The 21,133-nt window shown below is 36.3% G+C and overlaps 1 protein-coding gene across 4 annotated transcripts in view; it reads left to right on the top strand.

Annotated features, from left to right (window-relative positions):
* The window catches only part of LOC116291025 (TRPL translocation defect protein 14), a 35,448-nt gene that overhangs the window by 7,638 nt on the left and 6,677 nt on the right, over positions 1 to 21,133 (top strand). For 2 of the 4 annotated variants that reach the window (XM_089029111.1, XM_089029112.1), the window contains exons 3-14: positions 1,953 to 2,020; positions 2,456 to 2,493; positions 2,581 to 2,618; positions 4,145 to 4,273; positions 5,526 to 5,620; positions 7,427 to 7,531; positions 7,957 to 8,034; positions 8,110 to 8,205; positions 8,670 to 8,772; positions 11,359 to 11,450; positions 12,645 to 12,760; positions 17,463 to 17,637. In XM_089029111.1, the coding sequence (XP_088885237.1) occupies positions 1,953 to 2,020; positions 2,456 to 2,493; positions 2,581 to 2,618; positions 4,145 to 4,273; positions 5,526 to 5,620; positions 7,427 to 7,531; positions 7,957 to 8,034; positions 8,110 to 8,205; positions 8,670 to 8,772; positions 11,359 to 11,450; positions 12,645 to 12,760; positions 17,463 to 17,601 (1,097 nt within the window). In that variant the 3' untranslated portion in view covers positions 17,602 to 17,637. Of the gene's footprint in view, positions 1 to 1,952; positions 2,021 to 2,455; positions 2,494 to 2,580; positions 2,619 to 4,144; positions 4,274 to 5,525; positions 5,621 to 7,426; positions 7,532 to 7,956; positions 8,035 to 8,109; positions 8,206 to 8,669; positions 8,773 to 11,358; positions 11,451 to 12,644; positions 12,761 to 17,462; positions 19,432 to 21,133 lie in introns of those variants that run through there. The other 2 variants (XM_089029110.1, XM_089029113.1) reach the window with 2 other exon arrangements.

Consider the following 21,133-nt stretch of genomic DNA (forward strand, 5'->3'; position numbering starts at 1 on the left):
GACTATCAATCTGCTGACCCTGAAGAAACCACTAAGTTGTTGGCTGTTGACCAGACAAGTCATTGAAAACTCGCAGTCTGAGACCTCCAAAGTTAACTATGGCATACTTCAAGCTCAGTTCTTGGGCCGTTGCTGTTCTCACTATACATCTCTCCAATGGACCCTTCTCAAAAGTATCGTGGATGCAAGGCTAACATGGAAACACAAAAGTAATCCCACTTTTTCTCGATGGAATTTGTGGCATTTCTTTTGTATTTCCATGTTAGCCTCACAATCAAGACAATTTTAAGAAAGGTTCATTAAAGATATCATACATAACATACTATTGCAGATGACACCCAGATGTATTTTACCTTTGAAAAGACCGATAGATCAATTACCATGGACGAGTAAGTATGCTGTGCTAACGAAGTTATACTTTGGATGATGAAAAACAAATGTAACTAGCATTCAACACCTTGAAAATCTACTCAACCAATACTACAAATAGTCTGTTACTACAAAATAGTGTTGAACGATGATCTGGTAGTCTTTGCAGATCTGCGATTCTAGTTCTGAAACAGATTGGTGGTATACGTTGATACCTCGACTCGTCCCGCACAGAACAACTGGTTCATGTATTTCTGGTTTCAAGAATAGACTATTGCAGCCATACCTTGCTTATTATGCTACTGGACAAAGAAATATCTAAGATTCAACAGATAGAGAAAAGAGAGCACATCACTCCAGTACTCCAGAACCTAAATTGTTTTACAATTGATAAATGCATTATTTTCAAGATACTTGTTATTACATTCAAGTCTCTACATGGTTTGTCTCCGAAATACATTTCTGAACTTCTGGTCTTACATAAACCATTTCGTTTGCTGTGTTCAAACTTTGAAGAAACATGAAACTCAAGGCTCCTAGCTTCAAGGACAAGATCCATGTTGGAAAAGCTTTCTCTGTTCGTGCGTCGCGCCTGTGGAATAACCTACCAAAATACTTACCTTACTCATCATGCATCTGTAGATCATTTCAAAAGAGAAACTAAAGACTCATTTATTTAATTTATGGACCATAAATAGGAGCGTATTTGTGAATATTTATGTGACTTTTTTAAAAATTTATTTTACCATAAAATGATTCTAACCACAAGTTACGTACATTAAGTCCATAAGCGAACCTTTGGGCTTAATAGAATTAAAGGAAAACATGAAGCTATTTACAAAGAAATATATGGATTGATGTTTAGTGTTGAGTGTGTGACGTCACAGACACCTATAAAAATTCATAAAACTATAATACGTCCCATTGGAATATAAAGAAAAAACATTAGCAAGTAATTATTAAACCCTTAAAATTTTTTCCATTGAAGTTAAATTTCCGAAGATTTTCATGCTAGTCCCCCATAATGCACCCGTTATATTGATTTAACAAATTGAAGTCAGTTTTCTATGGGTCTGTACTGTAATTGAACGTGAAATGATGTCAAAAATGATTCAAACTCAAGTGGAACCACGAGCGCAACGAGTGGTTTCACTGCAAAGTTTGGATCATTGTTGACGTATTTCATGTTCCACTGTTTACAGTACAAACCCATAGAAAACTGACTTTGCTTTGTATTTTACCATAACAAAGTCCAAAAAATTGAACAAAAAGACAAGTAAATAGTTTTAAAAAGCTGTTTCATCTGCTCGGTCAGTGCACGTGACGGATGTCGTAAGCACAAGCAGGTCTAGCCTCTTATTGGACAATCGTTCTAAGCCAATCAGCGCGCGAAAAATTTCCATATTATGGTAAAAATATATTTTATATTCGCAAATTTGAAAATAAAATTAACATTGATGTATCAATATATCGGCTGCATTCTGGGTAATTTTCAGTTGAAGGTTTAATACAGCTTTTTGGTAAAACAACCAAAGTGTACAGCGTGAACATTAATATTTATAAGTTTGGATGACGTTTTTAAGGCCCATGTGGAGGCAAGACTACCACACAAGCAAGAATGTCCACATTCTTTGAGGATATTGGATGGAAGGTAAGTGGTTTTTCTTACGTATATATTTTTGAATTACTTTGAGTTTCCAGTAAATAAATTGACCTCACAGAGGCATTATCGGCATTAGGTATGGAGGGTGTTTGCAAAGTGCATTGACAGCTGAACAAGCAGATTAAAAGCATTTTATTGGCAGAGCAAACCATGTAACTGAGAGTTACCGTGTGACATCATAAATGTGTTTTAATAGGTGTGTTTGAGGTGATGTGCAGCATGTGCCTTAGCTGTTAACACTGACCTTGGCTCAGTCTCCCAGTTAACTTTACTTGCTAGTATTATGTAGAAGATGATAATTTTAATTATTGATCTGACAGACAGTGGGTTTCAAGAACAAATTTAATGCCTACTAGTATCGTTTTATATTATATGATCGGTTTTGATTACTATTTAAAAATGGAATTATTTGTTTGGTTTTAGGTGTTTAAAGTACCAGAAACAGCTACGTTACTTTTAAGGTACTTAACTAACAATAGAAGGCCTAGGGATTAGATGTTCTAGCTTTTTTAAATACCAATGAACGATTTTTTTTCTCTGCTTGTTAGTGGTGGTGTAAAATTTGCTGAGCTTGATGAAGAATCAGGTATGAAGCGAGAGAAGCTTTGTAATTTTTTTGTGCGCAAAGTGTGTCTAAGTTCTTGTTAAGTGTGACTGTGTGTGTAGCTTAAATGTGAAATACATGTGGCAGTTGTTGGAACATGACGGCGGACATGTAATGGATCAGGGTCCGAAATTAAACTTTTAAATGAGGTCGTCCATATTTGGGCAACAATGTTTTGGGATTTAGGCATACAAAAAAAATTTCAGATTCAGATTTTTTTTATTCCCACTCTTTTTTCTTTTGAGAAAGCTCTTACTTTTAATAATACACTGCTAATGGATTTGGTACAAAACAGTTGATCGTCAGTGGGATAATCATCTTTTGAAGTCATCGATTGAAATTTCTAGTGTCTTTCATTTGTGATGACTGAATTAATCCAGTAATTTCGGACCCTTTATATGCTGGTTGATGTGACTATGATATAAAAGTCACGAAAATTTAGTTTGGCAGTAAACTAACTTCATCAATCAAAATAAGTTGCTATTCAGTTTCCATTTATCTTTACACAGTCACTCTTTAAAACAATTAATCATATCCTTTTTGTAATCACTACCAAATCCTGCAATCTGATTGGTTCAAAGGAGTGTGATTAATTCCCAAATCTCATCCTTAGGAGCTCTTAATTCCATCCTTTTGAGCTCTTAATCACATCTTTTTGAAAGAACCAATCACAGAACATAATTCTTATATTCAGCCAATCAGAGAAGAGAATGATTAGCATTATTTATGAATATTTAATGATTTGCTGATAAATCGTTTATTTTATACCAGGAAAAACCTGATTGATTTACTTCTTCTTCTACATTAAATTGATCATTCTGCACTCTTTATCATGTCTTTTTCTTGTGTATGATTACGAAAAGGATATGATTAAGTAGTAATTGAACTTCATGTCGCACAATTTTGGACCAAAATCATACTTGTGATTAACAAATTGCAGTCCCGCTATGCGGTCGTGCAATTTTGTAATCACTCAAGTATGATTTTGGTCCAAATTGCACTCCACCCAGTTCAATTACCATCATTTATTTGTTTGTAAGTAGTCTACTGTCGATTAACCTGTCACAACTTTTGTCTCAATACATACATCAAGTGTTCCGCGCTACTGCTCTAAGCGCATGCTCAAATGGTCAAATAAAGTGGGATCATGGGCTGTAAAAAATGCTATATTTTGATATATTTGATCTAGAATTAGCTTAACGCCACTTGCTCTTGAATATTAATTTAATGAGAATTGTGATTAGAAAAATACAATTAAAATATATATAGTATTTTTACAACCCATGATCCTATTTATTAACCCCTTGAGCATGCGCTTAGACTCATGGTGAGCAGTAGTAATGATGCATGTATCAGCAAAAAGCAATAAACACGTAGTCCAATTCAGTATTGGCATAGTCTTTGCCATTGTTCAGACCACATTTCACTCTCTTTAGTATCATTTCTTTCTTTGGATGATAAAACTAGTTGAGAAAATACATGATTGATACCTCTAAATTCTTCAATAGCATCCAATTTTCAAGAAAATTTGCTGAAGACCATGCTGCAGTTAGAAAAGACTTACTTTGATTTAGCTCAGAGATGTAAAATAGATTGTATAATAATCTGTGACAGAGGAGCAATGGACCCTTCAGCATGTAAGAAAAACCATCAGTTTTTCATACACCTATTTAAAAAAACGTTGTCATCATCAAAGGCGATAGGTCATTCCTAGACGGAAATGGTGTCGTCGACTACCGAACAACATTGAATCAGTCTCAACACTAAGGTCCATGCTCTTGAGGAGTATAAGAAGCAGAAACACAAGTCATTCCAGCTATTCTTGGATCTTGGAATGACTTATCTCCTATTGCTTTTTGCCTATTGCCTATTGCCTTCGGCGATGACAACGTTTTTCGAAATAGGTGTATAAATGTTAAGTACAACGGAGTACATTCACGAATTAAATTTCAATTTACCTTGCTGGGTTTTGTTGAGGGAGGAAAATCAGTGAACCCGTAGAACTAAAAACCTTAAGGTGACTTCTAAAATATTTCCGAGCGAATATAGTGATCTTCTGAATTTAGCACATGAAGTAGCTCAAACATTTTTAAAAGCGTAAAAGCTTTTATGGCGCCCGGCCGGTTGAAAAGGAGGCATCCAGGGCCAAATTTACAAATTTACAGTATTTTCTTATAATTTGATGCTGCAAAATTAGCGCGTTCCTGAATGTAAGTAGAAAAGAAAGACAGAACAAGTGAACAAGTGTATACTTTGCATTGACACCATATTACTTCTTTGCATTTGGCCCTGGATGCCTCGTTTTCATTTAACGCACTCGGCCTTGCGCCGTTTTGGACTTTGGTGTATTCAAAATATTATTTTTGAGTTGCTTTGGCCGTTACCGGCCCATTTTCTAACCGGCGTGGTTTTTCACAACATTGTCCTCCTGTCGCTGGAATCTTTGTTTCGCTTGTCGATCAATTTTCACGAAGATTGTCATAATTTTGTCTGCTGAGTTTGAAGAAAATCGAGCGCAGGCCGAAGAAAATAGCATTAAAAATGTGCTCTATAGATTATCTCCAAAGAAAATCCTGGAGTCACCTTAAATCAAGGAAGAGAATCAACATTAACTTTGCTTATCTGCCAAGGCCAATCATGGATTTGCCCACAGCAAGACTTGACAAATAATTCATGAACAGTTCCTCCCACCTCCCTGATTTTGGACTCGTGTGCATCGTCTACTATGACGTTTGCACATTCCTGTATTTCAAACCATTTGTAACCAAACAGTTTTTACATGCAAGAATTTAATTGCACAAGCAATCTAAACGATCCTGTTAATTTAATCTGGAAAAGAAGTTTGCTCGTTGGGTAGCGATAGCTAAAACTAGTTTTATATTATAACAGACATAGAAGCTAAGGAGTGGAAGAAACTGATGGATGCAAATCAATGGAACACTATACAGCTTCGTGATGAAAGATATGACCAAATCATACACCTGGTAGGTCCTTCTGATAGGTCATTTTTTTATATTAATTAATATAAAAAAGAATGTTTAGTTAAGCTATTTGAACGTCGCGAGGCTCTGACTACGCGCTTATTCGAAGATATTCTTAACGACCCTAAGCATAAGTTGCGCGCTCTTGTCCCTGCCGAACGCGTTTGCTCGTATAATCTTAAAGATCTAGTCATAAGTTACATACCAACTTTTCCAGTACAATGGCGAACTCTTTGTACAGAAGTACGGAGTGGTTATGGGATTCCCCTTAGGTCCCCTTATGGCCAACGCCTTTCTGTGTCACGTGGAGGACGACTAGACCTACCTAACTTCTTCAGACGGTATGTTGATGACACAATAACTACAAGATGACTCCGAAACGTCGGATTTTAGCGTTAATTTTCATTATAAGTACATTTTAAAAATCTGTCTTACTTAAATGTTCTCTTATTGACGATAAATTGCGTCACCACATTGTCAAAGTAGTGTGGATTCACGAGGCGTAGCCGAAAACTGATGTCTATTTGTTTTTTTACAATAACAAAAACGATAAAAACTTCTCATTTTTAGTGATCAAAACAACCAACGGAAAGAGCGCGCGCTCGTTGACGTCAGCTTTATCTGTCTGTCCTCTTATTGATGATAAAAAATAACCAATCAGCGCGCGAGAAATTTGTAAGTTATTGTAAACTGAACATCATTGAAACGTGAAATAAAGCCTCGAAATTTTACCTGGTCATTGAGAAATAGCTCTTCTTTCGCTCTGTGTGGTTATTTTTTTAATTTAGCCCGTTTTAAGGGTTTTTTGCCATATATTATATTATTATACTAGATTATCTTCCTTGTCGCACGTTATTTATTATAAACGAACAAAATCAAACAATCCAACCTGTTCAATAGGTCGGTGTTCGATTTTGTTCGATTGCCGAATAAATCGAACGATTGGTGTTCGATTGATTTTTTGTTTGAATTTGTTCGATTAATAACGCCGAGTAATCTAACTTTGAACAACGGTATTTAATCCATGGATTAACTAACTCACGATTAGAGAGAATTTAATCTTGGTTTAGGTCTAATCCTAGTTTAGTTTAATCGAGGTTTTGAACAAACCGGCCCAGGGCTTAACCGACAACAGCAACACGTTAGTCTTAAACTTAATCATTGGTTTTCTTTGCTCCTGTATTCCTATTCTTAACGATTGTACAGATATAGATCAGTGCAGTAGTAATCAGTATTGCTGACGATGAGAGTTGAATTTCCCGAAACATGTTTAAACATGTTTAAATAAAGCGGTATGAAATTCTCAGGGTTGAATAGCGTCGTCTCGTCTAGTAAAGTTACAGCAAGATTGCTGTTACTGACACCAAAAAAATATCTTAACTGTATTATATTTACAAATCCTATTAGTATGTAAATTAGTTTAGAAATGTTTCTTTCTTTTTTGTTTTGTTTTGTAAACTTTAAGCCTAACTGATGTAATTATTGTCAAGTGAGTATATTGTTATGATTAGTTGAGATGTCTAATTATTTTTTACCATACGTTTTTAGCTTCTATACACTGAGGAAGGCCAGATGAAAAAACTTTTGGAATAGATCTATTTATGAAAGCCATGAGTTGGATTGAATCATAGCTTCCTATGCCTTGAATCTTTCTACAATTCTGCTAATAGCGTTCTGTGAATCATGTTGGATGATTGTGGTTTTGCATGCTCTGCTGGTTGGAACTAGGCTTGATATATATTGTCTTTCATTGATGCATCTTTTTAGTGATCGTGTCTCGATTTTATTAATTGTTTTGTGCTGTTTTAGTTGTCATCTGCCTGTGGTGCTGAAGCATTTTATTCAAAGGCCAACAATTTAGCAAGGAGTGAGGGTCTTGAATTAGCCAGGGATTTGGACACTAAAACCCAACAGGTATTAGCGATTTATTTACATTTAAATATTGATCATGTCTAAAGAGTGTACCATGTTATTGCTTTAAGTTTTCCAAGTCAGGGGCGCGTGACTATAAGATACAGTGAAATTGTTTCCTGTAGGAGGAAAACTGTAGACCCTGGAAAAAACTTTCCAAGCACCGACAGGAGCTTAGCAGACATCCAACAAGCAATTTCACCCACATGTGGCGATGATAGTGGGTTTGTCTGGATGAAAACTACTATAATCTGTATAATGGCAACAGGTGCATTATATTAGCATAAAGATGTTCACTTTCTAATGCTGTAAAATGGATGAATTATATTCAGTGCATGCCATCTAATTATTCCTTATGTAATGAAATTATGTTTGAAAACTTCAATACAAAGTTATATATATTTTGTTTAATTTTCTTTTTTCACCAGGCTTGGGTTGGACATCCCTACTTTGATGTCATTGATAATACAATAGAATTTGACGCCAAAGTTCTTAAAGCAATAAGAGTAAGTATAATGTCTTTTTAAAGTGCTTGTAACTGAAATAACATCGGAATGTAATAGTTATTTGTTTTGTTTTAGGCTGTGTGTACAAAGATCGGCATTGAAGTTGGAGATCGTTTTGCTCCAAACAGTATAAAAAGGAAATTTCTCGTTAAATGTTTGCCAGATGAAAAGGTATTGCAACTGGAAAAGAGCCTTGTGCCTAGATAATGTTCCTTGCAATTTGTCTTGCAATTTTATTGCAGCACTGCTGCAATGTGAAATTCCTCTTGTGCTTGCAACACAATCTTTTTAATTTGAATTTTTTGTGAATGTTTTAGATTTTGTTCAAGCCAAAAAAAAAACAAAACAAACAAAAAGTTAAAATATTTTAATTGTCCACAACGTTTTTGTCTGTTGTACATTGTACTACTCTATTGAGCCGGCAATCAATGTAGCAAAAGATTTAAACATTTCATGACGAGTATATCATTGAGTAAAATATCTTGAGACATGTTTCGAGGGACATTGCAAGGTGCAACAGCTCATTTAACCCGATGTAGGGGAATCCAGAAATAGAAAGGAGATGCTATTGTCTTAGGTGTGGCATTATTGCTTCAGCTATCAATCTCACTATACTGTTTGTATTTGTCTTGTAGCTTTTCCCACCATTCCAAGACTTTGATGTCGTCCATGACTACCTTACTGTAACTGATTTAGAAATTGGAACACAAGCCAGACTAAGGCGAAGAGGACAAAATGGTAAGTAGAACAAACGGTATCCGGCCCTTTTGCTACCATGCACTTTTGCTACCATGCACATTTGCTACCATGCACTTTTGCTACCATGCAGTTTTGCTACCATGCAGTTTTGCTACCATGCAGTTTTGCTACCATGCAGTTTTGCTACCATGCACTTTTGCTACCATGCAGTTTTGCTACCATGCACTTTTGCTACCATGCACTTTTGCTACCTTGCACTTTCGCTACCAATCATGGTACTTTCGCTACCATTTGAAGTCCATTTGCTACCAAAGGGAAATGCAAACCAATAACATAAAAAACCTTCTTACACTGTAGTAATGCATTATAAAAACATTTGTAAAGCAGTTTTTAATGAGTTTTGGGCACTGACCGTGACACGATCGCGATACGATCGATCAAACAAAGTTCGAGTCTCGCCACTGACACTAGAAAGCACGCGTTGAATACCGTTCCCTACCAAAGAGGACTGCAAACCAATAACATACTAAACTTACTAAACTGTAGTAAAGCTTTATAAAATCATTTGTAAAGCAGTTTAGAATATGGAAAATCACGACACCACATGACCGATCAAGCATGAGTTGAATTCATTTAATGTTTGAGACGATCCAACGGGAAGGATGTTGAGCTGTGAAAACAGAAAAATTAGCCAATCGCGGATATCTTTGCATTTGAGTACGAACCGCAAATTACAGATCTGTCAAAAATTGCCTTTCTGCGCGTGAAAGATTTTCATGTGCAGAATAGCACGCTAATAAAATTGTGTTGATTGGGATACCCTATAAAAATGCGTCAAAACTACGAAACACAAGATGGCGGACGCGAGAGTGTTTCCTGTGCTTCAGAACGCTCATATTTCTTTGACCACCAGCTTTTCAGTTTGATTGTGATTGGTGATAGAGAGCAAGTAATCTGCGAACCCTATTCAATATGTCCATGGTCTTTAGAGGAACATTGACTCATCAATCATCATGGTAAACGATGCTGTTTTGGGGGCAACCATATTAACAGTCGTGGCAAAAATCGATGCGAATGGTTGCTTCGTATTTTGAGCAGATATATCTTTTGATTTTAAAGTTGATACCTGAAACGATACAAATAGTAGTTTATTCAGGACGCAAATAATCAGTTACATACAATAAAATCGTAGTAAGACGGAAAACAAAAACCGACCCGCAGCAAAATAAAACAAATGAAATAAGCACTCCTAAAGGAAGTTTGGAGGTTAGCCCTGTGTGAAAACTCCCTAAATGCGAATATAAAAGCAGCAAGAAAGTAACTTTTGCAAGTCGATCGAGAGACAAGAAATTAACTTTTGCAATTCGTTTAACAAGTCATTGTTGTAAGTCGTTAGTTAATTTTGACCATAATAAGGCGCCATATACAAAATCTTTCATTGTTTGTGTTGGGCTTGGTGACGTGATATTGATGGTTTTGTTTACGCTGTTTGAAGTCAGAGGCTTTCCAATAGCAGAATATTTATGTTCGTCAATGCGTTGATGTAAGTGTCGGGCACTGTATCCGACATAATCTGCATCACACAGATCACACTTGAACTGTAAACAACACATTGCCGGTTTGTTGACTATGGCGGGTTTAACTTCCTTGACTTTTAGGACTTGGCCAACTTTCTGACTCGTAAAAAAGGTCTGATGCCGACAGCAATGATCTGATTCTAAACATTTGATTCTAGAGATGCAGTTTCAGTCAGCAGATCTTAGTTGATCTATCATGGCATCTTTTTTTCTCTCTGTCATTTCAATTTACAATAACAAGTGGAACGAGCCTAGGCTTTGTTGCATTTACGTTATTATTATTATTATCATCATCATCATCACCATCCTCCTCCTCCTCCTCCTCCTCCTCCTCATCGTCGTTGTTCGAATGATATGTGCAGTTCCAAATAGTGCGATTTTTTGCAGTTCGGCGATTTCTATGTTTCCTGTAGTTACTTGACATTCCTATCTAGACACCGATTTACAAGGCCTAGTGCCCCAATAACGATGGGTATAGTTATCGTTTCCATTCTCCACATTTTTCTCACTTCGATCTCTAGATCCTTATACTTAGATAGCGGCCACCCTCAGTTGACATTTACATTAGCCAATCAGCGGTTTTTAAGCCGTGTCGTTGATTGGCTAATTTAGCTCTGTTTTGACAGATCATTTTTTTCCCGGTGGGTTGGTCTCAAACGTAACTGATAATAACGTAATATTATGCCGTTAGAATCGAAATAGATCCAGGGAGACAAAGGCCAAAGTGAGACTGGGTAAAAAAGGGGAGGGTGCAAGGGGAAAGAAAATAGCCCGCTCTTTAAAACTTCTTTCTATTCTTTTTCCTCAATACTTTTCCAGTTACCAGTTTCGATACTCTTTATCTCGCCGGTTTGGGCAACCAACAATGCGTTAATTGCAGATTACTTGACATATACTCTTGCGTATCATTTGGCCAACCAAATCATCTCCCGTGGGATTCTTTGGCCAGTTTTAATAGCAACGTTTTGAAGCTGGAACGAAATCGGGAAGTTTCGCTGTTCGCGCTCAAATACAAATAGCTTTAATATTCTGGTCATTAATCTTGCAGGACGTTATACCTACATGCATACAACAAGGAGACCAAAGATTGATGATCAGGTCGTTGAAGTGAGAAGAAGTTTGGATAGGAGAGATTATGAGGTAAATTCTAATGCTATCCCTATTTTTTGATGCTATTCCTAAGTGATTATGAGTCTTTTGAGCCAGACCAAATTGGATTTAGTTAGGCCTACGGCTAAAAAAGAGAGCTACTTCATAAGCAGCTACAGTGAGTGCTTCAACGCTTCAACCGAATAGCTCTATATTTTAACTGCACTGTATTGTCCCTTGATAAACCCTCCTCTAGAACAGCTAAAAAGCTTCTTTTCATGTTCTGTGACTTTATTAAAGCTTATTTTCTTTGTATTAAGCTTATATTCATTCTTTTTAAGTTTTCTGACCTTCACATAACAATGCAGCTTGGAGGATTTCGGTATACTTCGACAAAAACTTTTGTAGACAAACGCCTTTAGCTTTCTGCTCTTGTTTATCAGACGTTTCAGAGTTCGTACTGGAATTCTACTGGGTTCACGGTCATGTCTATGTACACGATGATGCTTATTTGACTCAAGATCAGATAGTTCATTTGATCTTTGTTATATGTACGTTCATGGTTCACGATAAAAGGTTCACGATCATTCACGATAAAAGGTTCATTCGTAATGGTTATCTCATGAAATTCGCGGACCGACCCGTTACGAAAACGCTCTACATCTTTTATTGTGGGTCTACCGCGAAAAGTGTGTGCTCATAGCTGATTCTACGCATACGCATACTTTGATTTCGCGCAGCGCTTTACCGCTTCGAGGGCGATTTGTGACTGATGGAAAAAAAACGAAGCCCAATTTATACCTCGGGCGTTCCTTTGGAAGCCTGAGTAATAAAAGTAATTAATTCAAATTTTATTAAAACCAGGAAAAACCTGATTTCAGGGCACAGCTAACTTACAGATCGAATTGGAATTTAGCTTGCTAATAGCAAAGTAAGGAAAAGTGGAGAACCCCGGGAAACCCTCAAATCAAGGGAGAGACCTAACAAACTCTGATCACCTGTGATCCGGCTAAGAACAACAGAAAGAAAGAGAACAAACAAGCAAATCTAACTTACATGCATAAGACACGGAGTTCAGAAATTGAAGTCAGATTGCCTTGGTTAGAGGCAAGGACTTTTACCGATATGGGACCACCCAAGCTTCCCTTATCTCTGATTCATATCATCTTGATGAACCATAATTTTCACAAAATGCAAAGACTGTACCACGCCTTTTTGCTTATTTGCATGTGTTGTTTATAACAGTTATTGCTGGCACAGAGGGATGAAAACAGGCAGTCTGTGTACAAGAAGCGAAGGTGTTTTTTATGGAAAAACCAGTATTACCAGTTAGACGTCTACCGAGAGCCATATCATGCCAGGTGAATGACATATCTGACACTTTGCTTAACATTGTCATACTTGCTGCAATCTTACCTTGTAACTCTGAGACTCAGAGTTACGAGGGAAGAAAGTGGGAAAAAAGCAAGCGCCCAAGTCGTGAGAGGTCGACTTATTTCTCTTTCAGGATTTTCATTTGCGTTTCCTCTTGATAATGGCGTGTATTTCTGTAGCGCTCGCTAAATTTTCGAACGTTGATAAAGAATATGATCTTCATAGCGGCCTTTCTGTTTAGATATGATCAAAGACGCTTTACGTTGAGTTGTGAAATGTCAGATTGCGTTTTATGCAATTTACGAACATAAGAGATGGTTAGTATGAGGTGTAGGCACTGAGGATAGTCAGTATACAAACATAAGAGATGGTTAGTATGAGGTGTAGGCACTGAGGATAGTCAGTATACAAACATAAGAGATGGTTAGTATGAGGTGTAGGCACTGAGGATAGTCACTGCCAAGTTTTCTTTACGTCCTCAGTGTTTCTTTTACGTCCCTCCGATATTGGTTGGAGTAATGATTAAATTCTGTAGAGTCAAGAGAAAATGAACTAGTTCATATTCTCTTGGAGAGTATTACAAAGGCAGAACTTTCTCCTCAGTTATTTTAAGACCCTGAGTGTTGGTCCGGCCTCGAACCACTACCTTCCGCACGAAAGTCCGACGATCAACCAATTGAGCCAACCGGTTGGCGAACATAATTCAACTACCCGGTTTTGGTTCGCTAAAATTGACAGAAAACAAGTTGTAACACAGGAGCACGGCGGAAACTAAATTCTTACGATTTGCTCTTTTCATCTAACTGTTGTGACGTACAGAGCTCCAAGTTCTCTTGTAAATTTAAGTGAAATTTGCTTTCCTGGCTATTGAGATCTTGGAAATAAACGAAGTTACTATCGATATCGTTATTGTCAAGATTTCTCCCACTTACAAGTTTATATTTAATGAATTACGCAAACTCGTACAAAACATTTGAAACCTATACAGGTGTTCAGAAAGCTTCCTTATAACTTCACTTTGGCTATTCTCACTACATAATGGACCTCCTTGGCTCGGACGTAATGTTGTCCCATTTCAGACCACGTGTTATTCTTTCCTTAACGGTTGCGCTCGGTTGCACATGAGAAGACACATGAATATGGATACAACTTAAACAAAGACTCTCATTCTCAAGTGAATGACACGTGGTCTGAAATGGGACAACATTACGTCCGAGCCGAGGAGGTCTATTAATGAGCACAAAGCCGTATACACTTATTTCAATAAAGTTAGTCACCAAAAACCTAGAAAGCTGAGATCACTGAGCATCACGGGAAACTTTTCATATCAAAAAACCATATATATACAAAGCTTTTTTAATACAAACTTTAGCTCGATGATGCTCAGAAGAGTTGAGATTGTAACCGGTAAGAGATTCGCAAGTCCATGAACAGTTATCAAGTGGTTGAACGTGTAAAATGAATCTACCCATATTCCTTGTCGGCCTCAGCTTTATAGCTTTTCAGGTGACTAGCTTTATTGAAACTAGTGTATACTTATTCTCTGTAAGAAGGCATGACTTGGTTTAAGGCTTGTTTTTAAATCAAAAATAGTCGAAATTTGGTTGCAATTACACATTGTGAAAAGCCGCGAATTTTGAAGGGTGGCGCGTATGACGGCACTTCCTTCGAATCACTAAACGTTGCCAGGAACGCAATCGCTTAATGGCGGACTCAAACGGCCAAACTTTACCGGCTAAATACAACATCTTCCCAGTCGCGTATCGAAAAAGAATTTGGACCGAGTAAGCTATATTACATATCTAGTTTTATATGGTACAATTTCCAGGGATGGTGTAATTTTCGTAAGACTAGAACTTTAAGGTGGAACCAAACTAATTCAGAGCGAATTTTGGACAATTTTATTCTCGCTCCCTTTGCAAAACTAGTGCGTCAATTTAACTGGATTTTTCATATAAAGTGCTTGGATTATCCTAGATTCTAACAATGTATTTTATTTTAAGATTTTAAAAGTGTTTAGCCTATTACGGCCGAAAATAAAACAGTGCTATTCTGACATTTTCAGAATCTTATCATCTAGTACTATTGCGGCCTGTGCATAAATTTAGATGGAAAGTCTTGGGCAGAAAAAGTTATGACGCCGCTTGAAAATTCGATCCAAAATTTTAAGCATATAAGAAATCGCGCTGTAGAAACATTCTCATTGAATGAATTACCTCGAAGTTTTCATATACGTATATCCAAGTATTGCGGATGAGCCTTACGAAAAATCAACATCAAATCTTAAAAACTCATTGAAAAAATGTTTTTTACTAATTGTCGTTGTAAAACTCAAATATGAGAGTTTTGCTAAAAATCACATTTTCGCCGATTGTCTTGCCGAGCAGTTGCCGAGTGGTGAACGTGTTATTGCTAGTGCGCATACTATTCTGATTCGATGTACTAAATCTTCAAAGGCTCTAATCGCATGGTTATTATTCAGAACAAGGCAATGCGTAGTCGGCCTTGAAAGACGTAGCATGGTGGCAATATTGCGTGTAAGGCCAACCGGGAGAGTAAAGAAAGCCTTAAAACGAATTATGTCTAATACACTCATGTCACAAAGTAACACACATGCTATTCGCGGTAGACCCTGGTGATCGTGGTTATTTATACTATTAGGAAAGTTTTACGGGACTAGAGTTAGTGGCGGATAAAAATTTCTAAATTAATAGAAACAGAATAAACTGCACAATTTTTTCTAAATTACAGACAATGTTAATGCCATAATATAGCAATATCTAATAACCGCTCTTGAAGTACTTCCATATTTCAGTAATATTTCATCCACACTTGAATTTGAATGCATTTGTGGACAGGAGATTGGGCAGTACCTTTTTTAATTGAGTCGAAAGTGTGCAGTCTTCATGACTTCAGCCATTGTGCATATGGCGGCCTGCTTCAAACAGTCAAAATGTTAAAAAGTGACGAAAAAATTTCCATGTTCAGCGAGCCGTCATTTTTCAAAGCTTCTTATTCATTTCTGGAGAAATTTTGAGGTTTTTTCCCCAATAAAAGGTAGGAAAACAAACGGAAGGCTGTAGTATTTTTCATCTTGCATGGTTTGGAATATCTTGAAGTCTAAAGGAAGTTTGAAGTACAATTGATTTCTTCTCAAGCTCATGTTGAGTTCTTGAGGTCTTCTTTTGATGCCTTTTTAACTCGTGGGTACGCGAAGCGTAGAAACGAGTTATTGTGAGGGGTCCGAATATGCAAATGTGTCACTCACTCGCTAACTCGCTCACTAAGATGTTAGCAGATCGATAATTAAACGTTTATCGGTCGTCCTACGTCATCTGATTAAGAACGTTACACGACACTAACAAGTACGAAGCTCTTATACAATATAGACTACATTGGTTATTTATATGAGGAAATGAAATGCTGATTAAACATGTGGGATACATATTCCTAGCACTGTGGACCCACTGAGCATGCGCATACTCGCACATACTTTTCTCTTGGGAATATTTATATTTAATGAATCAAGGAAAGATGCAAGTTGATGTAAAAATATACAATTAACGCCTGAACTAAAATTTTAATGAGTTAAACCTCTTTTTGCTGATGTATTGAAGTGAACAGGAATGCTTATGAACAATCGTCAACATATTTAGAATTTTTCAAAAGACTCGTGGGTCGAGCCGGATGCATCGAAAAAAAGCACTTTTCATTAGAATTCAAAGCGAGATTCAGATTTCAAGCTTTGGAGGAATTTATTCTCATTTCCCGCATCATATGAAGAAACTCTGCCGCCATGCTTGCGCCTGTGGTTAGTAGAATGTCAGCGGCTTCCTATCTCAAGCAAAAACCTCCTCCCCTTCTCCTCCCCCTCCCTCAAAGGCTTCCCCTCTCAAGATCACTGAAGCGTAAACGAAAATATAAAAGTCGAGTTGAAAATGTAAGAGGTCGAGTTCGAAATATGATGCGGTGAATTGAAAAATGTACCCAGCGTGTGTCGAATACCAAACTTGGAGATCAGTCATATATAGGGTACCGGTTCAGGTAGTTCAGTCCACAGCTTGGAGTTGAAAATTGCGGCATCCGACTTGTAAGATACAAAAGAAGAGTTATACATTCTCGAATGCCATATAAACTTGCATGTCGAATTTAAAACATGAATGTAGAATATAAAACTTGCATATTGAATTTAAAACATGAATGTAGAATATAAAACTTGAATGCTGAAGTTCAAAACTTGAGCGTAAAATTCGAAACTTGAATGTCGAGTGTAAAATTTGTATGTTGAATTTGAAACTTGAATGTCAAATTCAAGGCACGAGTTTTGGCGGGGATCGTACGCCATGTTACTGCCGCGGCAGCCATGTCTATTCTCATGAGAATAAAAGCCTTTTTACTTACTACCCATACCCATTATGCTTGCTGGCATGTAGGGCAGCAACAAACGATGAGGAAAAACTTTGTTTAACCTGCATAAATTGATTATCAAATATGAATGCGACGCTCCGCATGGAAAAACCTATTGTTCAAGTCAACATAATTGCCGCATGAGTAAGGCCCATTCACCCATGCATTCACTTATTCATACATACCCCCTTCACCTATCCATCAATTTTGATCTCGTTTATTTATTCATTCATTCTCTTTTTTCTCTTTTTGTATGACTAAGTATTCAATAACATTTTCTAGATGTAAAGGGCTTATCCTTCTGGAAACGTACACCACCAAGTCCACAGAAAATCTTGAACTCCCAAGTTTTCTAGAGATTGAAAAGGAAGTAACAAAAGACCCTGATTTTTCCATGTACCACTTGTCCCTCAAGCAATAAAGCAGATATCATATGAGTGTGGAAAGTGAAAAAGTTGTAAGTATTAGTAGAGGTGTAAGAATTTTGTTTCAAATGTAACCAAGAATTATCATTGGACGAACAGTTGTATGAAAACAATGGAAAGCCATTTCAGTGTTCTGACATATCATAAACACATGCACGGTTTTAATGTTGCAGTATATTTCCCACTTACAGCTATTTCACTAACAAGGTTGAATACTATGGGTCTCTTCAATTTGAAATAAAAAGGAAATATACAGAAATTAACTCTCTAATTGTAGTTAGTATATTGTTTCAGATGGAATACACTAAAAAACCAATGAATAATTATTCATTCTACTTTAGGCAATGTCATTATGACCCACAATGCACTTCGGTCTTGGAATCACTTCGGTGTTGAAGTGCACTATTTAGTATGCAGTATTCAACCTTTTTTGAAATAGCTGTATACTTTGTCTGCTGTGATATATTTAATGTAGTTACTATATTCTTTGTGTCCCTTGTCAATTAGAGTTCATTAGGTTAGAAACCGGTTTCACATTCCTAAAATAGAAAAAGAAAATTAAGAAATTAGAAAAATGGGACCTAAATATTCTGGACCCACTGCTGATATCGCATACCTAATAGCATTTTATTATCTTCTTAATATTATACATGAATAAAGTTCTCGGTTCTGATTGTAAGAGCTAAACACAGTGCAGAAAAAAGGAAATTCTGTGCAGAAAAAAGGAAATGCAGTGCAAATTGTAAGTTTTCAAAAACTGTTTTCAAATAAAACGTTCCTTAATTCTGCTGTATTTAACATTAGTTACAATCAAAACCTTATAGTTTTATGGTAAATGAGCAATTATGATGGAGAAAATGCAACAAAAGTTAATGATTTTGTTTTGTTTTGAGAATTAAAAAATTTTGGTAGAAGAGAGCTCGCTTCTGGCGCATAACGTGATCGAGAGCGCGCTCATAGTTTTTTCTTAAGATTTTTGCTCTTCAGCAAAATACACCATTTTCCTTTTCAATTTTTTAATGTATATTATTAAAAGTGGTAGTCGCAGTTTTGAACTCTTTGAAAACCCATTCGTTCAAATTTATTAAAAACCGCCCGAAAACATACTGATGATTTTCCTATATAAAACCTAACAAGTTAAAACCTACCGTCAGAGGAGGATTCGCTAGTATCCCAAGTGCCTTTGCACGCTTATTGTTTCTTTTTGCATTAACTGGTTTAGAGTGACCACAGTAAATCCGTGAAACTTTAGTTATACTAAATAGCACAATTTCATGCAAATTCCATTGTTTTCTATTGTTTAACTAGCACTATTTTGTACGATTTAGTAATTAGTGTTTCACGGATTTACTGTGGTCACTCTATGTGAATCTTTTAGAAATGACACTTCTACCACATTTTACTGATACTAGGGTGTTGCTTTAGCATTTAATAAAGACATATTTGGCAAATAAAAGTAGCCAGTTGTAGGATCTTTACTGAGCCTCAAAGTACTCTAAAATTACTCCAGCGTTTTGACGAGTATATTTAAATCTCTCGAAGAATTTAGAAATAGTTATCGTTAAAAGGTACGACATACGCCCTACTTCACTACAATTGATTTTTCGATTTGGAAGATAATATTTTTAGCTTAAGGACGGTGCCTATTTCTATGAAATTGAAAATATTATAGGACTCGGGCGAGAACGAATTTCGACCTTACTACTCTCCCACACAGGATTTTTGTAACGTGTACATGACCCAGCACCAGCCCCCCACAGGGTATAATTTTATTCTTGAAAAATCCTCTAACAAAGTTCTCCTCGAATTAAAAAATAATGATTTAGTTTTTCCGCTTTTATTTTCACCATTCACTTTAACCTAAATTGGGCCCCCTGTGGTACAACATTCCGAAAAGTAACTAATGTATTGTACTTCTAATTTATATTATAATCTTGTCACTAATTTTCAAATTTTGTCAGATGGAATGGTAATTTTTTATTTTTAACTGCTATTTTATATTTAATAAGTTCATAATATTTTAGCAAAACTAAAATAACCATTAACACTAGTGCTTAGTGGATTTGCTCTGGTTTTCAAATAAATTTAAATCTTGAAAATCAGAAGTATAAAGTTAAGTAGGATTTGGTTCTCACTGGAGCCATATCCAACTATTATTGTTTCAAGGTTTAAGAGGGCGTCTCTGTAACAGCGTGCCACTCGATCTGGGCTCGAAAAATAGATTTCTTTTATATTCCTACCATCGAAAGTACTATCTATCCTCACTACAAAATTGCAGTTAGAATTGTTCTAAATTCTTTTTTCCACCCGCTATGCGAATTTTTGTCCATCGACCCCAAATCAGTGAAAGACGCCGATTTTCGAGGTCGGCCGAGGGCTACTTTCAAAGTCTGTTTTCTCGGGTTTCTCTGCACATAAAAGCTAATTTTTCTATCCAGAACTTTAGTCTAGTGTAACTTCTGCATAAAAACAGTAATAGTTTTTTTTGGAATGCTCGAATTCTGAAAAATAATCCTAACTGATCGAGATTACTGAAAGCGTGACGTGGAAAGCTAAGATTATGAGACCTCGAATATTGCAAATTTCTCATTTGTGGCACCTAACCCAGCCCTAAAATATCATTCAACCTTGAGATAAGAAGCTATTTTATAGATGTGTGCAATAAAATTTGCGGCACATTGCGTTTCTACGAAATAGCTAAGTTTTAAATTGTTCTATTTTCAGTTATTTCCTTGCGTGACACGACAGGCCGTTGGGTCTGTGACGGCTACTTCTTTGCTCATTATCCTCAATACCATTACCTAAAATATAATATGATGAATTAAACCTTAACTTTACAATATTTGTTCCAATATAAAAGAATTCAATGATCTACGGCTTCATTTAATAGTGTTTTTATAAGCTGTTTTGAAATTTCACCGCACAGTAATTTTTTTTTATTTGAAAATCTCGAGGTCGGGAGGTCAATCGCTATTTGTTTATTTAATTGTAGTAAAGAAATCCTCGCTTTATCTCGAAACATACTAAAGAGATCCAAAAATGAGAAGTGTTCTTGTTTGTAGAGCTGAATATTTATAGTTTTTTTTAGTTGAAGGTAACATATTATTTATATCATTGTGAGTGAAGGATGTACTCGCCCGCGTTAGCAGCGTTATTGATCAACTCTATACTTATATTAGTAGTACTTGGAATACTGAATCTATATGTCTTTGTACTGAATACTAGTGAGTTAGACTAGGACGTCTAAATTGAAGACTCTTGCAAAAAAATAAAATAAAATAAAACAAAATAACAATGCATAATATATATTTTTTAATATACATCTTTAATATAATACAAATAACCATAATTACAAATACGAATATATATCTAAGAGCTAAATTATCAGAGAGAAATGAAACTATACGATGGGCTCCGCCGAGAACCAGACGAAGCTTCTTATACAGTATATCACTTGTTCAAGAGACATCTTCAACACTTAGCATGGGCTGGGCTCTAAAACCAAGATCCGGAGCTGCTCTACAGAAA

The sequence above is a fragment of the Actinia tenebrosa genome, unplaced genomic scaffold, assembly GCF_029948245.1.
Source record: "Actinia tenebrosa isolate PJP-AT-01 unplaced genomic scaffold, QUT_ActTen_1.0 PGA_scaffold13__45_contigs__length_12533684, whole genome shotgun sequence".
NCBI lineage: Eukaryota > Metazoa > Cnidaria > Anthozoa > Actiniaria > Actiniidae > Actinia > Actinia tenebrosa.